The following is a 19,841-nucleotide window of genomic DNA, read 5'->3' on the forward strand; positions in this document are numbered from 1 at the left end:
ATTGTAACACAGTTTAAATTGCAATTGTAAATGTACTTTGATTTGATTACAGTAGTGATAATGCAATGCTTTTCAGAATACAGTACATATACTTTGAATAGGATTTTCAGTAAGCTACTTTTGAGATTACTTTTCTCACACAGAGTAGTATTCCTGGATACCACTCTGGGACATTTCATGTAAACAGGTAAGAATTTTTTTAGGTTTTCAAACTCCACACTTAGAAACTTTTCACAGAAAAACAGTTAATGTTATCCTATGGAGGAAAATAGTGTTATCGATTTGGAGGTAAGTATTTGGTAGTGGGAGTTGAGGTTCTGGGCGTAGACTCAGGGGTCCCCCAGGGTCAAGGATACACTCTAGTTACACCCTCAGCAGCACTAGGGTGGCCGAGTGCAGAGTACTGAGGCCCAATGTTATCAAATGGGGGACATGGGCCCTCCGGTTAGTGGCTGCTGACGAGCAGGCCATTTGGTTGTGGGAGCAAAGCTCCTGTACTTTAGCTCAGGGCAAATTGGGACACAAAGTAGCACCAAAGGTGCACCCTCAGCCGCACTAGGGCAGCCGGGACCAGGGTGCTGTTTCGCATTGGGCGCCCTGTTGTTTGCAATAGGGAACCTCAGGTTTACAAAGGCACTGCAGGCTTGGGGACGAATGTCTTCTGGGTGCTACCACCACTTAGAGAGGTAAGTTAGAAAGTTAGGGGTTGGTTAGGCACTGTTGGTTTGGCCACACAAGGCCGTGTGGCCTCGGGTGCAGGGGTGCCTTTTGGGGTCCAGACTGTGCCAAGCAGTTCATTGTGCAGACTGATGCCTCTGAGCTAGGGATAGGAGCGGTCGTATCCCAGACCAATGATGAAGGCCAAGACCAACATGTAGCTTTTATAAGCAGAAGGCTTCTCCCCAGACAGCAGTGTTTGAGTGACATTGAGAGCAATGCCTTTGCCATACTGTTTGGTACTCACTACCTAGTTCAAACTTTCCACAGACCTCTCAGATGGCTAATGCAAATGAAAGGTGAAAATTATAAACTGTTGAGCTGGTCCATCTCCCTACTGGGAATTGACTTCGAAGTGAAACACAGACCTGGCACTGCCATGCCAATGCAGAGGGACTTTCCAGGTTCTTCCACTTAGAAGCCAAGGGACCAAGTCAGTGGGTGTCTTCCTATTGTTAGCTTTGGCATGGCTGTTTAGTCCATCGTCTTCTTTTCTTGTTGCAGGTTCTTTTCTGAGGAAGCAAGGTTCAGGGGTGCCACTAAATACTAGATTTATGGGTGTTACAGGTAGGTAAAAGTCAGGGACCAATGGGTCCTTTCCCTTGAGTGGGTACGCCCCTTATTATGCCACCCTCCAATGGAAGGGGGGCATGAGCTTGTCTTTGGTACACAGAGTCTCCCATCTGCAAGATGGCGGGGACTGAGCATTGTGCTTGAACTCGCCTCCCCACCTGAAGGGTGGAGTTAGCAGAGGTGGGCACACCTCTCTTTCTCACTTGTTTTTCCTGCCGAATCTCCCACCCAAAGGCGGAGGTCAGCACCAGTGGGGACCAGTTGCGGAAAGCAGCAAGGGGAAGCTCACAAGGGCGGCAAGCCTATGACGCTTCCCCTTCATGAACCCTGCCCATTCCTGGTGGAGGAGGCTTGGCACCTCGTCCCAATATGTGCATTGTTTCAGGCCCTAGAGAGCAGCAAGCTCTCACCCCAGGGGTCCAGAATTATGGCTGGTGGTGGCATCTGACTCAGCCTGCACACTAGTGGTAGGTTAGATTTCAGGGGCATCTCTAAGATACCCTATGTGTACATTGTTCATTAAATCCCACACTGGCATCCGTGTGGGTTTAATGTGCTGAGAAGCTGATTTAGTGTAGCCATTATGGTGCTGTGGAGTTCGTAATGACAATCTCCCATCACCATATACTCTTAATGGCAGCACTGCACTTACAGTGTCTAGGAATGGCCTTAGACACTGTAGGGGTACATGGCTCATGCACCTGTACATTCACCACTGGTATATTGCATCCAGCTAGAGGGGTGATTGATCTATGCCAGTGCAGTGGGTTGCAGGCATGGCACACAGAGATGTGTGTCATGTGGACTCTTCACTTTGTTCTGCACCAAAACCCACAGCCTGCAAAGGCAGTGTGTGAGTGTAAGGTTACATCACCTCTAAGGGTGGCATAAAAACTGCAGCCCTTAGGGGCCTTTTTCAGTGCCTTGGGTACCTGTGCAACCATTTACCAGGGGCTGACATGTGGCCAGAGATGTCAATTGGGTTTAGGCTTCAATGAAGTTTTAGGGAAAGAACATAGGCCCTGGGCACCTGATTAGCAGACGTCCTGGACACACTCAGTCAAATCACATCAGCAATTTAGCAAAAAGTGGGGGCAATCATGCAGAAAGAGTGCACTTTCTCACACACATCGATCACCACCAAAGACACCACCACAACCACAAAAAGTACCCACTCAGGAGCTCCCGTGGACCCGTGCCTTCCCCATATCTTCCACAGAGCTGCTGCCACCATTGCGCCTGAACTACTCAGCACCATCAACGTCACCTTTGAATCCGGCATCTTTCCCGATGACTGGAAGCAGGCTGCGGTCAAGCCCCTCCTCAAGAAACCCACAGCTGACCTGACAGACCTGAAAAAATACCGGCCCATCTCTCTCCTTCCCTTTGTAGCCACAGTCACTAAGACACTTGTCAACACCCAGTTGATCACCTTCATTGAACAGAAAGCCATCCTCGACTCCTCCCAGTCCAGATTCTGCAGCAAACGCAACACTGAGACCGCCCTCCTCACTGCCTCTGACGACATCCGCGTGCTAGTCGCCCAAGGCCACACCGTAGCCCTTATCCTGCTAGTCATCTCTGCAGCCTTTGACACCGTCTCCCACTGCACTGTGGCAGCTAGACTCCACAACGCTGGCATACAGGGAACCGCCCAAGACTGGATCTGCTCCTTCATCCCGACAGAACCCAAAGGATCAGACTCCCACCCTTTTTCTACTAACCCAAAGAGATCAAATGCAGAGTACCCCAAGAATCATCGCTCAGTCCCATGCTCTTCAACATCTACATGGCCCTCCTCACCACCATCGTCAGACAGCATGGGCTCAGCATAGTATCATATGCCGACAACACCTGTCTCACTCTCTCCCTGATAAAAAACCCCGAAGACACCAGACTCAGCTTCCAGGAAGGAATTAAAGACGTCACAGACTGGATGAGCAACAGCTGTCTAAAGCTCAACTGGGAGGAGACAGAGGCCCAGCATCTGACCCAAATACCTCAACAAAAGAATCTCTTTCCACTCACCCAAAGGAAACCTCCGCTCCGCCTACCTCGCCCTAGCAGTGAGCCTGTGCATCCATAGAGCCAGAGCAGGTGGAAGATCCTTCTCCTATGTTGCAGCCAAGGCCTGGAAGGAGCTCCCAGTCAACATCAGATGCTCCACTACCCTGTATACCTTCAGGAAGTGCCTCAAGGCGTGGCTTTTCAGCAGGCCCGCAGCTGCACCCCCTAAGGCCTTGAGACCCTCCCGGGTGAGTAGCGTGCTTTAAAAGCCCCTGATTGATTGATTTATTGATGAATGGTGAAGGCTTGCTTTGAAAAGGCAATGCATGGTAAAGGCATTTTGTGGTAATGGGTGCATGTTAAAAGCATGAGTTGTTCAGTCATAGAATCCTTCCAAGTGCTAGATGTCTAACCTAGTGATGAGCAAGCCAGTGGGGTTGTGTGGCACTCTATTTATTCTATGTAGTTCAATGTAATACCAGTTTGGGTGCTGATCGGTTTGCTCCCTCCGACCAGTAGGGAGTTGTCGAATGAATCAAAATAAATCCAGTCAAGCTTGACAGGGTAGCCAATCGCACTCCTTAGAGAGATGTGTTAATCTTCCCAATGTTTAAATCTAGGTAAATGAAACCGTACTCCAAAATGTACCAACGGAAAATGGCTTTCCACTTAAGTTTATTCTTGTTTCAAAAGTTCTTCTCAATGTGTGCTGTTACATCACAGCAGTATCACGGTTTCAATAAGTTCCAAATAGTGTAAACAATCCATTTAATTCATGTCATGATTATCCAAATACCCAATGCATTTCGTGCAGTCCGCACTTCATCAGGGGAAATACATTTCAATCTAGAAAGTAAAGTAAAATATGGCTAGTATCAATGGTAAAGGAGCAGACCACAATCTATCATAGGTGAAACAATGAAACAATGAAAAAATGTTATACAATGTTCATAACCAATTTGTTACATGCAAGGAAAAGGGGGCTGAAGGAAGTGTGAAAAAACTAATAATAAAGCGAGTACGGTATGTGAGTGTTAACAAAGCTAACAGGTTCGCCTGTGTGTTTAAAGGGGTCCCTCAATAGTTATAGACGACACTCCGGTACTATATAAAGGAATAGGAAATAGTAATAGAGAGAGTTCGATATGTGAGTGTTAACAAAGCTAACAGGTTCACCTGTGTGTTTAAAGGGGTCCCTCAATAGTTTTAAACGACACTCCGGTACTAAATAAAACACGATGGTTGTGTGCGTGCAAAGCGCTATGAACATATTCCCTATTAAAGGAGATTAAACCAAAGTGGCGCGATGTGCCTTAACCAGCACCGCTTGACCAGAAATTCTAGATGTGTACCATCTCTTACTTACCGATATAAGATCGGGTAATGGGACGTTCTATCTTCTGGCCCGGTCGAGATCGGGTTTGAATATACTCCGCAAGCGCGAACTCACGCTGTATGTAAACTAACCCCTCGTAACCCGGAAGTAAATAACATGCCGGTCAATTAGAAAAAACTTGTATTATGTACTACAAATGTAGGTTAAAGCAAGTGGGAGAATATTGATAATATACTTCAGTAAAAAAAGGTAATGGCCAGAACTACCTGAAATTAAACGGCTGTAGTTCTCGACCCCATGCGCTAACTGCGGACACTGTAATAATATAATCCGTGGTAACATCATTAATCATCCCACCACTGGAAGGCCTATTGATTTGTACACTAATGCAACGTGTGACTCTAAAAATGTGGTATATCTATTAAAATGTCCGTGTGGACTCCCATATGTTGGGAAAACAGAGAGAAAAATAAAAATCCGTATCACAGAACATAAAAGCACCATAAGGAATAAAACCACCAAAGCCTCGGTAGCTGCACACTTTATTTCTAACAGCCACAACATCAGCCAGATACGATTTATGGTTTTGGAGTGTGTTCCTGTGAAACAAGGCTGTGACAACAAAAAAAGATTGCTCCAACGTGAAATGTTTTGGATTAAAAAACTGAACTCCTGCAACCCAATAGGGTTAAATGAACAGCTTGAATACAGTTGCTTTCTATAATAGATAAACTTTTTTACAGGTTCACAAGACTACTGTGTAATCTGTAAACTGTCATCCAATATTCCATCACTTTTATATTCATAGTATTATTTATTATTTTATTATTTTTTACCCTGATATACTTGACACCCATCGGGTAGAGTGGGGCATTATCATTTTTTGCACTGTTTGACTCTCTTTACCGCACATTCTTGACACTTTCTGCAACTTACAGTGCCCTCTGTGCACCACACTTTACTAATATGGCCGCCACGTTTACCTTCGGCTTCATTAACACTCGAGAACTACAGCCGTTTAATTTCAGGTAGTTCTGGCCATTACCTTTTTTTACTGAAGTATACTATCAATATTCTCCCACTTGCTTTAACCTACATTTGTAGTACATATTACAAGTTTTTTCTAATTGACTGGCATGTTATTTACTTCCGGGTTACGAGGGGTTAGTTTACATACAGCGTGAGTTCGCGCATGCGGAGTATATTCAAACCCGATCTCGACCGGGTCAGAAGATAGAACGTCCCATTACCCGATCTTATATCGGTAAGTAAGAGATGGTACACATCTAGAATTTCTGGTCAAGCGGTGATGGTTAAGGCACATCGCGCCACTTTGGTTTAATCTCCTTTAATAGGGAATATGTTCATAGCGCTTTGCACGCACACAACCATCGTGTTTTATTTAGTACCGGAGTGTCATTTAAAACTATTGAGGGACCCCTTTAAACATGCAGGTGAACCTGTTAGCTTTGTTAACACTCACATATCGAACTCGCTCTATTACTATTTCCTATTCCTTTATATAGTACCGGAGTGTCGTCTATAACTATTGAGGGACCCCTTTAAACACGCAGGCGAACCTGTTAGCTTTGTTAACACTCACATACCGTACTCGCTTTATTATTATTTTTTCACACTTCCTTCAGCCCCCTTTTCCTTGCATGTAACAAATTGGTTATGAACATTGTATAACACTTTTTCATTGTTTTATTGTTTCACCTATGATAGATTGTGGTCTGCCCCTTTACCATTGATACTAGCCATATTTTACTTTACTTTCTAGATTGAAATGTATTTCCCCTGATGAAGTGCGGACTGCACGAAATGCATTGGGTATTTGGATAATCATGACATGAATTAAATGGATTGTTTACACTATTTGGAACTTATTGAAACCGTGATACTGCTGTGATGTAACAGCACACATTGAGAAGAACTTTTGAAACAAGAATAAACTTAAGTGGAAAGCCATTTTCCGTTGGTACATTTTGGAGTACGGTTTCATTTACCTAGATTTAAACATTGGGAAGATTAACACATCTCTCTAAGGAGTGCGATTGGCTACCCTGTCAAGCTTGACAGGATTTATTTTGATTAACCTAGTGATGAAGCATACCACACTATGTAAGTATGAGTTCCTTAACCATAGAGATGCCTGTCATGAGATGGGAATCCCATAAAGATTCAGCAACCAAGAGGGGAGTTGTACTTGTTTGTTCTCTAAAAACTATTGAGAACGTAAACCCTCCACAATATCCTGTCACTTTTCTTCTCACATGTATCCAACATCACACAACCTGAGAACATGAATGTATCAGTACATATACATATGTATGCATGTGGTGGACTACATCAGAACTTTCAAAATCAGAATCTGGAATTAAATTGATTTGGTATTTAAGCTTTTATATGAGGGAAGTTATGACAAAGTAGAATCAAGGTTAACTGTGGTTGTGAGTAACTGAGTCGATGTATTGTTGAAGCTCAATTATAGTGCATTGAGGATTATATCTTCTTTAACACGTTTAGCAGTGACATTTAAACTTTCATTTTGTTACCTCTCCTACCAACATCTTCACTCTTCCCTCTAAGCATGTATATTCTTTATTAGAGCTAAACAAAGATGATCTGAATAGGAAAACAAAGTAGTGGAGTTACAGTGCATATCAGAATCCTTACCTACAGCCCTGATGCTCACAGATTATTTTTGTAACATCACTAAAGTCCATGGCATCAGGTTCGTTCTTCAGCCATTTCTGTGTTTCCTGTATGGATTTGTCATCTGGGCAAGCAAAGGTGATCTCGTTGAAATAGTCACAAAAGGGGATTGTGTAAAAGAGAAAGGGGCCAAAGGAAAGTCCAATGAGGGAGTCCCCTTTAACATCACCTGTTTAGAAAAAAGATCATACTTGAGTGAAGTGAAAATCCAACAACATGTTACATGTCTTCCATATCAGCAAATGAGAATAGACATGTCCAGTAGGCCCATCATTATCAATCATATGTTACATGTTGTGATCTCCTCGCGGCACAAGAATATACCACATCCCCTCTAGTGCTCTCCTCTGAACCTCATAACCTCCTCAGACCTATGTTGGAGTCAATGCCCTACAGCCTCTTATTTGGGGTGCAGCTGCGGTATCTGGGAAGTTGGAACGCTATCCCTTCCATCTATGTGTTTCTTCTTCATTCTTCGGTGGGGAAGGGTTAGTTTTCGTTCTTGTCTCATTGGTCCCTTCACCTCCCTTGTAGACCATGAGAGTTTCTGGAGTGTGTTTTTTCCCCTGGATGCATTTATTTTGAGGGTTATAGGTAATAGTTTTCCACCAAGACTTCAGACTCGAAAAAATTATGAGTGAGTCTTGCATCTGCCCCTCACATTGCTTACACCAATGTCAGGTCACATACACTCCCTTTGTCTATGGCCTCATCCTCATTTCTCAGTACTGACATCACAACAGATGGCTGACTGTCTCTCACTTCAGACAATAGGCAGCTCTCTTTGGGCTGTCTCCACTCACCTGCAAGTTACTTCATGTCTATGAATCACTTCTGAGATCTCTTCTAGTCTGTATTCCTGGCAGAAGATGTGTCTGACTGCTCTCCAGGCTACTTTCCACCAGTCCCTGCATGACTCCCAGCTTGTACTTGTGCTAGAACTATCTTATTGACCCATGTTTGTGAATTTACCAGGTGTGATTGTTATCAAATGGTTATTTATCTACTTTGCACCATTACTTTCATCTCCTGTCATCCTCTGCCGTAGCTAAGAACAACATGTGTGCCACAAACATCTGAATAGTGGCAGGAATCTATTATACAAAGGAGATGATGGTGTGAAAAGGATTTGTAATACTCTTCAATGATTCATGAGATGCATTGGTCCTAATTGCAGGTGCAATGGTGGTCCGTCCATATTTGGGTAACACGTCCTGAGAAAGCTTGCTTTAGGTTTTTATTCTGACTGCTTAAATATATAGGTTTAGAGAATTTGTATAGGAGTGTGCAGGCACCTCCTGAGAAGATTAAATTGGGTGCCTTTAATTTGGATGAGCCTCCATTCCCCTCGAGTCACGTAAAACGCTGGTCACAGCTTTGGCCTTGTCCAGATTGGATTATGGCAACGCCTTGTATGCAGGGATCCAAACCCAACATCTTTAAAAACTCCAGCATCTGCAGAATGCTGCTTCAAGGCTGGTCCTCGACATTCCCAGATCTGAATCAGTTGGACATAGACTGAGGGCCCTTCTTTGGTTTCCCATGGAAAAAAGGATTATATTTAAATCTCTGTGCCTGGCCTTTTAAGGACTTGCATGGGTCAGGACCAAAGTTCTTGAGATTACACCTGAAATGGTATGTGCTGACTAGAAGAGTGAGATCGGCCCACACAAAACTCCTACAAGTCACTAGGTTTAAGCAGGTGAGGTGGGGATCGTGACGCTTTCTGTTCCGGACTGGCAACAACTGGAATCTCCTCCTGATTGCGATAAAAAGCAGTCCTTCACTTTCGCTGTTTAGAAAAGCCGCAAAAATGTGTTTTTCACCTGTTAAGGCAACTCACTAATATATCTAGGAATCCTTTGTCCATCGGACCCAGCAGCAAGACGCCTTTGGGCAATCTCACACCTTATACATTTTTAATCTAATCTAATCTAATCTACATGGCCCCGTGAATTATGAAATCCAGCTTTGAAATTCTACTGACATCCATGGAAGCCAATTAACTTTAATCAGAATTAGTGTAATGTCATCACCACATCTTCTAGCCCCAAGGGTGCTAGTTATAGTCTGGGCAGGGACATCAAAAGGATTTTGTGGGTCAAACGTATTTGGGGGCCCCTGTTCGGAACAGGTTTGAATATATGATCCAATTCCAGCTCTTTCATATCCTCTTTGGCATTTGCACCCTTGTCTAATTGTGTTTACATCCAATATTCAGGGATAGTGATTTTTCAATATTGTAACACAGAAGCAGCTCACTAATATTTCTTCTCCGAAAAATTCTGTGACACTTTCCCATTTCTCATATGCGAGGTCCTGTTTTGTCCTAAAAGAAACTATTTTACGGATGTTGCATGAATCATAAACATACAATTTCTCTAAAAACAGTCTCTAATAGACTCTCACTGATCATCCACATAAAAAACGTATTAAAGTAAAATTGTTTTTAAACCATTCCCTTTAAGAACTATTCAAGGTCATCAGGGCAAAACTCTCTGCAGAACTGAGCGTGCAGTATCAGGGGCCCATGAAAGTGTGGGGCCTTCAGCCAGATCCCACTGTGCCCATGACTTAAAACGTCTTTGAGCCTAGGAATACCATGTTGCCACAGTCTCACTTAGAGAAGACAAGGGATTGAACTGGAGCTTTCAATTTATCATCTGAAAATAAAAGCTGGATAGAGGCGTGATTCTTTTGAAGAGTCTGATTCCGTATCAGAAACACTTAGTTAAGATGATTTATAGCCATGGGCCCTTTCCGATGAACTAAGGGCAGACTTGGACACCCCACTAACCACGGAATAATTATGCATGGCATAGATCTGACTTACGACAAGGCGCTAGGCCCCAATGTACTCCCATGCGAATTCTTCAAGAAATACTGTTTCAAGTTGGGATCCCACTTTCTACTCGTCTTGGACGAGGCAATGGATTGGGGCCGCCTTCCGTGGTATTGGAGGCATGCCAACGCGGGTGTGTTTCACAAACCAGGTCAGCCTCCAGAACAGCGTGCATCATATTATTCCATCTTGTTATTGAATATCGAGGCCAAAATATTGGCCAAGGCGCTGGCAAATATTCTCCAGTCGCAACTGGTTCATCCCGATCATGCCAACTTCATGCCCCAGATAGATAAATGCCATAACATTTGCTTAGTCCACAATGTTATCATGGCTATCGAGGCGTACAAGCAGCCAGCCGCGATGTTGCTAGCAGACATGGATAGGGCATTTGATTTACTCAGCTGGGTTTATTTATTCTCTCTACTGAGTTGCCTCAATATTGGGGCAAAATATCTATCTTATCTTAAATTACTATACGCAGACCTCATGGCCTCGGTGCTTGTGGCGGGATCCACCTCCTGTACATTCCCAATTGGAAAAGGTACTTGGCAGGGCTGCCTCTTGTCACCAGACTTATTCGCTCTAGCAATAGAGCCATTGGCGGCATGGGTGTGTCTTGACGCACAGGTACGGAGCTTTGAATAGTCACATGGACTCTCAGATCGCATCGCACTATATGCGGATGATGTATTGTTTGTCCTAACTGACCCCGGGTAGTTTTGCAAACCTGCTTTTAGTCTACGTTTTGCGGGGGACTCGCCACAGCAGATATTCAACCTTTGTATGTGACCTGGCAAATGCTACTGCTGAACGAATGGCCGTATGAGAATAGGCAAGACTCCGCTTACGCTGTGAAGTGCAACCCTTCACACTATCTTATATTCAACCTCCCAACGCTGTTGTGTGGCGTTTTAGGTTCCGAGCGAATTTTCCCGATTCATGCCCTTATATAGGTACAATTCACCTTGCCCTAATATAGGCATAGAACTCAAGCCCTTACTAGACATAGCCCATGCAGACCAAATACAGGCATGGCTACTTCCACCGTATCAAATGTCACAACGATTTCTTGGAAAATCGGCTTAAGCAGTTAGGGAACTTCCCTTTGTTCGAATATTGATTTGTCCAAGAATTCATGTACTTTGCAAAGAACTGCTATTCCATAGGGGTTCTTTCATGAGGTTATTATGCCCGACTTTATGTCAAACGATGGCATTCCTATGACACCTTCAAGGTATAAATATACCTTCACTTGCTGTAGCAAGACACGGTGGTTCGGAGCAGTTCGACTATCTACTTGCCCGACGCAGCTCGCTACAGCAAGTGCCGAAGGAAGCCGACCCTCCAGTTGATGCACTAATCCGAAAGCTGTCTATTCTCCTGCCGAGAATCCAGCTCCAGTGTTTCCAAGCTCTCCTTGCAGGATATTGAGAAATCGAGTCCGATACAGAGACACCAGACTTCCTTCATTCTAACTAAGGTATGGAGCTGATTAGAACCTAAGAGAAATCTTGGATAGATTCTTGGCAAACAAAACCAAACCTAGGCTACACAATACTTACTTCTTCCCGCGTACTAGACTTAGGTTAGGTTCATTGGGATATGCGTATTTTAGAAGCATCAGTTGAGTATTTTAGACATTGTTATTTATGTATGAATTTTTATATGGCTTAGAGACCATACAATGCTCTTACAGTATTATTTTATATTATTGTTCTCACTGTACGCATTATACTTTGCAGTCTGCCTTACGATTGTAGCAGTTCACTTCTCTTGCATGAGAAAGAAGACTGTTCAATAAACCCTTTCTATTGAAAACGCCTGTCTCTCTATTTCTCTGTAACTCTGTAGAAACAAAGCATGCACGATTGACTGAGTGAAATACTTATCTAGTGTTTCCCCGACTCTAGAGATATATTTTCTTATTCTTGTGAAACAAAGCTGTCATGTCTATGCGGTTGTCAGAAACGAATCCCTTCTTGTGAATTCGAGAAAGTTTCTAGTGATCTCTGAGCTAGCTGGCACTCACTATTAAGTTTAATATATTCGATAGAGACCTAGTCGACCTCAGTCCTACATCAAATCTATAGGATATATTATTCTAATGCGCAGAGCCTATTGGGATTATAGGAACTACACTACAACGCCGATCCTTGCCGTCTGTGATGCAGGTGGTATTCAAACTTTGGAAACAATCCCTCCGCAAGATGGGGTGGTGGGGCAGACTGACGGGGGAAACTCTATTGTGGCACAATGGAAGACTACCGCAACTGACTACACTAGCTGGCTTTCGTGGGTGGGATAACATTGGCATATTTACATTAGGGGATGTTATGTGGGGTTCAACGGTGAAATCTTTCCAAGATCTTCAAAAAGTATATAACATGCCTCAGACCCAATTTTACAAGTATCTCCAACTTAGACATGCCATCTTCCCTAGCGTCTTGGAACTGGAGGCCCTCCCAGAATTCAACCCCATTGAAGCCAAGGTGTTTATGGATGACCTGAACGAGCACAAAATTGCAAAACTATATCAATCCCTTGTGACCAATAGCTTCACCCCACTAGACAAATTTAGGGAGGCGTGGGCGCTCTATCTGGGCCATTTGGATGGGGATGACTCGGCAGAGGAACTATCATCCCCACGGGGTGCAGCAACAGCAACCTGGTTACGCCTTACTAATTTAAATATTTACATCGGGTAACAACTTTGGAGGGCGGGCTTAGTATCATCTCCTGATTGCTTGCAGTGTAAACAGGAGGAAGGGTCTCTTATTCCCAATATGGCACTGTACGACGCTCGCAAAGTTTTGGCGGAGGGTCAAGGCGGGCCTCGCGGCAGTCCTGGGGTGGGATGTCCCTGTTTCACCAAGACTGGCAATTTTACACATTACAGAGGGTATCGGGGGCAATATCTATAAACAGCATTTACTGTTGCTGGGGCTTACCATGGCCAAAAGAGATATCGCTAGACTTTGGAAGGCACCTGCCCCACTATCGTTGAAAGTCTGGCAAAACGGGCTAGATTTCTCTGTGGGCTTGGAAATACCGATAGTCAAGGCTAGGGGTTGCCCGCGAAAGCACCCTAAAATCTGGAAGAGATGGGCAGATTGCCAGGGCCTATACCTGGAGCTGATGCCTCGGCCCGGAATACATACATTACCATTGACACTGGGGGATACCAGGTAGCAGCGGGGGTAGATGGACTGCATATGACTCAATTAGGGTGGCGAGGTAATTTGTGTGAGAAGAGATTTGGTTGTGCAGCAGCAAGGAGGGCTTGTGTTCAAAATGTTCATGTTGTTATGTTTTATTTGATTCTTACTATTGATAAATGTAAACGAATTGTCAACATCAATATTATGTGGTGTACGGTGTGGCGGTCGCCTCCTACAGTAAGGTGTTCCGCACTATATGTGACTAGTGACACGATAACATGTGTTCATTAAAAAAAAAACATAGTTACTGTGTTATTGTTAGTGTGTAGTTTAAGGTTTCATCAAGCAGAAAATCCAATGATTTTACATTCTCAGCAGTGGACGGTTTGCAGCAAAGTAGGACAAGGCAGATTACTTAGGTTGTACAGCCGTGGTGCAGTGCAATGCAGTGAAGGGTGTAAAAGAAAGTCTGCTGACTGTTCAGCTTGAGTTAATGGAAAGTTATTCAGGAGTGATAATACATGAGAGGTTTGGACAAATTAACTATATGTTAGGTCAAGGAGGCTGTTGGACTGATATCCTTGGTGTGGTTTTCCCGCAACTTTTTGCCTTCATGTGTCCTATTTTTAGGCACTAAGGGCTAGATGTAGGTAATTCTATTTTTACCACTTCTTAAATACCGAATTTTACCGGTTCGGTATTTAAGAAGTGGTAAAATAGAGGGGGGGGGGGTATGTAGGTGTTTCAGAATCGGTATCGGTATTTACCGATTCTGTAAATACCGATTCGGTAATGCCCATTGATTCCTATGGGCATTGAAGCCCATAGGAATCAATGGGCAATACCGAATCGGTATTTACCGATTCGGTAAATACCGATTTCAGCAAGGGTGCAGGGGGTATCACTTTGACACCCTCTAGCACCCCAAAGACGGGCATGTGTGCCATGTGGCACACAGACATGCCCTAAGGGCATGTCTGTCTGTCACATGGCATAGGTGTGCATGCACACATGTGCATGCCCACCTGGATTCAGTATTTTACCACCCAATTGGATTGGGAGGTAAAATACCGAATCTGTAAGGCTTTAGGGACTCTGAAGAGTCCCACCTACATCTGGCCGTTACCGAATCGGTAAAAATACCGATTCGGTATTTTACAGAATCGGTAAATTTACCGAATCTGTAAAAATGGCCCCCTACATACCAAATACCCATTTACCGGTCGGTAAATGGCCTCCTACATCTGGCCCTTAATGTTTGCTGGCCTTAGAACTCTACACTGTGCTTGTACCACCTCTTTTAAAACTGGTAACATTGGCTTACACCCAATTGACACATTTAATTTACTTATACTTCCATAGTAAAAAGGCAATCCTTGCACCCAGGCCCTGTAAGTAAGTCAAATGCTACTGGTGGGCCTGCAGTACTGATTGTTCCACCCTCTTAAGTAGCCCTCCCTTTAAACATGTATCAGGCCTCCCATTGCAGACATTGGGGCATGTTTACAGCAAAGTGGCAAAGCATGCTGTTAAGCCAAGAAGGCTAACGACACGCTACATGGCCTTAGAAACGCAGTGCTGCACCATATTGGCAGCCCTGCATTACCCCCCGTGCTGGCGCAAAATTTAGCTTCTCTTGCACCATAGTGAAAAGGTGTCTGCGTTGAGGGGATGATTGTTTATGTGCAAGAAGGTCTCCCTTACTGCACATAAACAATCTTTAAATGGCGTTTTGTAACTTTTATGTGTGCTGCTAAATGCAGCACACATAGAAGTTACAAAATTTCATTTTTTTATGATTGTTTATGTGTAGGAAAGACCTTCCTGCACGTAAACAATCATTGGCATTGTGCTGTTTCTGTGTGCGCTGCAAAAAGCAGCACACATGGAAACAGCAAAAACAAGGATAAATAAAGCATTTCTCCTTGTTTCACCTGTTTCAGACCAGGTTTGCCCTAGTCTTAATTCTGGCGCTGCCCCCTATTTACAGCACCCTATAAATAGGTTGCAGCGTCAAAATCAATGGGTGTCAATCAATCAAAGATGTGTTTATTTAGACGAATGAGCTTTAAACAGTACAGCATTAAAATATGGTAACAAATACATATATAATAGTAATTTCCATCTGGTAAAACCATAAATAAGTTGTTCAAATAAAACCTATATTTCAATAAAATTAATATACAATTCTTAAAATTGCACCACACCTCTACTTGTTTTCAATAAACACTGCATTAACTGCCCTCATAAATCTAACAATAGCACATGCAATGTCTAAGAAACGCATCTCAGTTAAAAACTCTGTGGCATGCCCTCGAGTCATAATTCCATATTTCAAGAATATTGGGCATAACCATTGTCTCCACTGTTGTTTGAGTTTTAGGCAATCCAACAAAATATGCAACATATCACATTTGGTGTTCAATCCACAGAAACAATTCCCTCCTATGTCAATAATTTTTACTTTTGCTGTGCTATTTATCTTACAAGGGTTGAAACCAATTCTTACTCTCAGCACTTCGTTTCTCAACAACGAACTTGGTAAAGTGTTCACGTATGGGTAACTCACCTTATAGCGCCCTTCATTTAAAATAAAATCTACAGATTTTTTCTCTATTAAATATTGGTAGTCATTTTCATAGGACAAATCTTTGCCTAACACTTTCAGCTCACTCTTGGAAATATCAATATGTAATGACAGCGGAAGCTGCTGAGCTTTCATAGCTGTGCAGACGGCGGCCAGGTAAGCCACAGCCCCTTTTGCCCATTTTAATTCACTGTGCACAATGTAATTCTTGCACAACTGAGAAATTGTTTGTCCATCTTCCTGTGGCATCCTGCATCCTGCTGTTTGTTGCCAGGTTGCCAGATGCATTAGAATACTCTGTACAAGTTCTAGGAATGTTATGTTTAGAGTACATGAACAGTTAAGCTTGGACCTCTCTACTGATGACAGCTCTCCTGTGGATGGGATCCTAATGTATAATAAATACTTGTTTTACCTTCTAAAACTCTTGGACTTCTTTACATATGGCGACGAGGACGGGATAAAGAAGAAAGGATCTCAACAAGGATACCAGCTTTTCTTCTTCTACCATGGAAGATTTGTGTTAAAAGGTACTGTCATTTTCTTTTAATAGAACAAGTATACCCGGATTTTTATTCAAATATATTCTCCTTTGTTAATGGAACAATCCTCGCTAGTTTTGTTTCATTAGGAAATTCTTTGACAGCCAAGGGTTACTTGCAACTGTTTTTTTTTTTTAAGAAAATCATTGCTCTGTTATATCCAGAGCAATTTTTATGCTCCATGAAAGACACATTAATACTGCTGCAGCGCAGTTCTGTGGAAGCATTCTTGGAAAAGAGCGCTACGGAAGCTTTCTTCAAATTAACACCGCAATTGGCAAACTCTGAAGTGCTGTGGGAGCAATTTTGAAAAATAAAGAGAAAATAGCACTGCTGGAGCATCTTTTACGGGAGCATTCTTCAAACTATCACCGCAATCGGCAAACTCTGAAGTTCTGTGGGAGCAATTTTAAAAGAATAAAGAGAAAAAGAGCACTGCGGTAGCATCTTTCAAACTCACCGCGCTATCTACGCTCGAGCGCTCACTGCATTCCAACAGTCGTGTGACTGCTCTTTGTGACGTGTGACATCCTGCATCCTGATGACGCGCTAAGAGATGGAGGATTCTGGGTAACGTGTCATTACGCTGCAACGTCGTGACATCATCACGACGCGGCGGCCATCTTGGATTACATCTTCTGATTCGTCTTGGCATTTTCGGCATTTTCCCAGTGGTATTTAAAATATTTACACTTTCATCTCCATCTAAAGCAATCGGACTAATTTAAAATACGTTTTAAATTGTTTGCAGTGCACAAGGTACGTTTGAACTTTTGAAGAGCTACACTTTCATTTTTTTTTTTTAAACGGAATAGGTAAATATCGTTTCAATCTATAAGGAGTAAACAATAATTATATCAACCTTCGAGGAACTACTTAGAAACTTTGGATATTGTTTATTTTCAAACTTTGGAGGAATTCATGTCTCTTGAAGGATGGGAACTTCCTGGTGACATTTATAATTTATTTACAGTACTCTTAAAAGACATGGTGTTGTAACTAAAGTGTTTGGCATAGCTCATTCCCAACTACTTTAAGGGAATTATTATTATTAATATTTATTTATTTTTCTTCTCTTCTCATTTTTTTTGGGGGGGTTTTCAATTTGATTAAGCTTTTAATGTACTCTACATCATTGTGACTTCACATTTATGCTAATTTTTAAGCCTTCAACGGTCAAGTTCTTGTAGGTTATATACAGAAGGCGAAATGCAGAATGTAACAGCGCCACCGTTCTTCTTGTCATCTCCTGGGGATCCCCCCATCAGAATGGTCTCTTTGAGCTCACGGTTGAATCTCTCCACGGTTCCATTCGTCTCTGGGTGGTACAAAGATTAGCTTTTATGCTTTATACCATGTTTAGACAAAAATGACTCCATTTCCCTAGACACAAGTTGACTCCCATTGTCTGTAAGAATAATATTAGGAATACCCTCCCTGGCAAATAACTTCTCTAAAAAAACTATTACATGTTTAGATTCAATGCCACGAGTGATGGCAATCTCCGGCCATCTCTAGAAAAGAAATCAACTAACACCAGAACATACCATTCACACCCAGATGAATATATAGGCCCTAGAATGTCTAAACCCATTTCTTCCCAAGGCTTATCTGGAAGCGTTCTGATAACCATAGGCTGGACTTTGGGTTTCACTACCTTCTCACTCAATGCACATTCCGTACAATCTCTAATTCTCCGCTCCACCTCCAAATCCATGCTAGGCCACCAGTATGACATCCTTAAGTTCTCTTTTGTCTTTGAAATGCCCATATGTCCACTATGTGCCAATGAAATAAGTTCACTCCTAATGGACATTGCTGGAACCAATCTAGTGCCTCTAATAAGCAAACCTTCATGTTCTGAAAGTTGGTCCTTAGCATGCCAACATTTCTCTAACTTCTCATCATTTTTTGATTTGACTTTCCAGCCAACCTTGATTAATCTTAAAATCTCCATGAGATTTGTATCTGCCTGTAAAGCCTCAACCACCTATTCTTATCAATAACACTTTCACCTACTGCACATACCATTTCATCCTCTTCACTTTCCCAATCATCCTCCTGATATAACCCTTCTCCAGAGACAAGGTGAGATAAGGCATCTGCCACTTTATTCTCAACACCTGGTAGTTATTTGACCTCAAAATTATAATCTTGCAGTCCTACAACCCATCTTGTGATCCTACTTGATACTGCATCAATCCCTTTAGTTTTCAAAATCTCACACAACGGCTTGTGATCTGTTCTTACTTCAAACGAGCTTCCCCGTAACAGGTTTTTTATTTTTCTTATGGCCCAATAAACAGCTAACGCTTCCCGTTCCACAACAGAATACCTCAACTCCGGACCTCTTAAGCTTCTTGAAAAAAACAAAATGACTACCTCTTGTACTCCAACTTCTTGTACTAGAACAGCTCCTAACCCTTTTAGGCTTGCATCTGTTATCAAAACAGATCTTTTCTCAGGATCAAAACTGTTCAACTTAGGGGCATTGTTCGATTTTTCCTTAAGAAAGATGAACTCCTTTTCACACTCATCACTCCACATGAACTCACAACCCTTCTTCAATAGTGACCTCATGCTAACACACAATGAGGCAAATCCATTTAAATTTACTATAGTATTCCTCCATACCTAGAAAGCTGATCAATTCTTCCTTGTTCTTTGGAGAGGACATTTTCATTATGGTACTGATTAAACTAGCTGTCGGTAAAATTCCACCTTTCGAGATTGTGTGACCTAGATAATCTATAGAGTCTTTCTTAAATTTGCATTTCTCAATCTTTACAGTCAAACCTGATTCACTCAAACGCTTCAAAACATCACTAAGTCTAGAATCATGCTCCTCATCACAACTAGCAAATATATGAATGTCATCCTGATATATTCTAACTCCTTTCAAACCTTTCAAAACACCTTCCAAAGCCCTTTGAAAAACTGAGGCGGCTGAAACTAGCTCAAATGGAAGTCTCACAAAACGGAATGTGCCAAATGGAGTTACAAAAGCCGTCAAATCCTTAGACTCATCATCAAGCTTTATCTGGTGGTAGGCGGATCTCAAATCCACAGTGCTAAAGACCTTTGCCCGCTTCAGTAACATTAACTTGTCTGCAACTTTTGGTAAGGGGTAGTGATCTACCACAACACACTTATTCAACTCCCTGAGGTCTATGCATAAACAAAGAGAGCCATCCGATTTTTTAGCGGCTACAATCGGAGCAACCCATTGAGTTGCCTCTACCTCTTCTATGATACCCTCATTGACTAGTCTCCCTAACTCCACTTTTACTTGATCTTTGACAGCAATGGGGACACTGCGCACTTTACAACAAACAGGTATGGCATCCTCCTTCAACTT

General features: G+C 42.7%; 1 protein-coding gene across 1 annotated transcript in view; it reads right to left on the reverse strand.

Annotated features, from left to right (window-relative positions):
• The window catches only part of LOC144826939 (nicotinamide N-methyltransferase-like), an 87,208-nt gene that overhangs the window by 35,398 nt on the left and 31,969 nt on the right, over window positions 1–19,841 (reverse strand). The window contains exon 2 of the mRNA XM_078685400.1: window positions 7,313–7,520. Within this exon, the coding sequence (XP_078541526.1) occupies window positions 7,313–7,520 (208 nt within the window). The remainder of the gene's footprint in view (window positions 1–7,312; window positions 7,521–19,841) is intronic.

The sequence above is a fragment of the Lissotriton helveticus genome, chromosome 4_1 (assembly GCF_964261635.1).
Source record: "Lissotriton helveticus chromosome 4_1, aLisHel1.1, whole genome shotgun sequence".
Classification (NCBI taxonomy): Eukaryota; Metazoa; Chordata; class Amphibia; order Caudata; family Salamandridae; genus Lissotriton; species Lissotriton helveticus.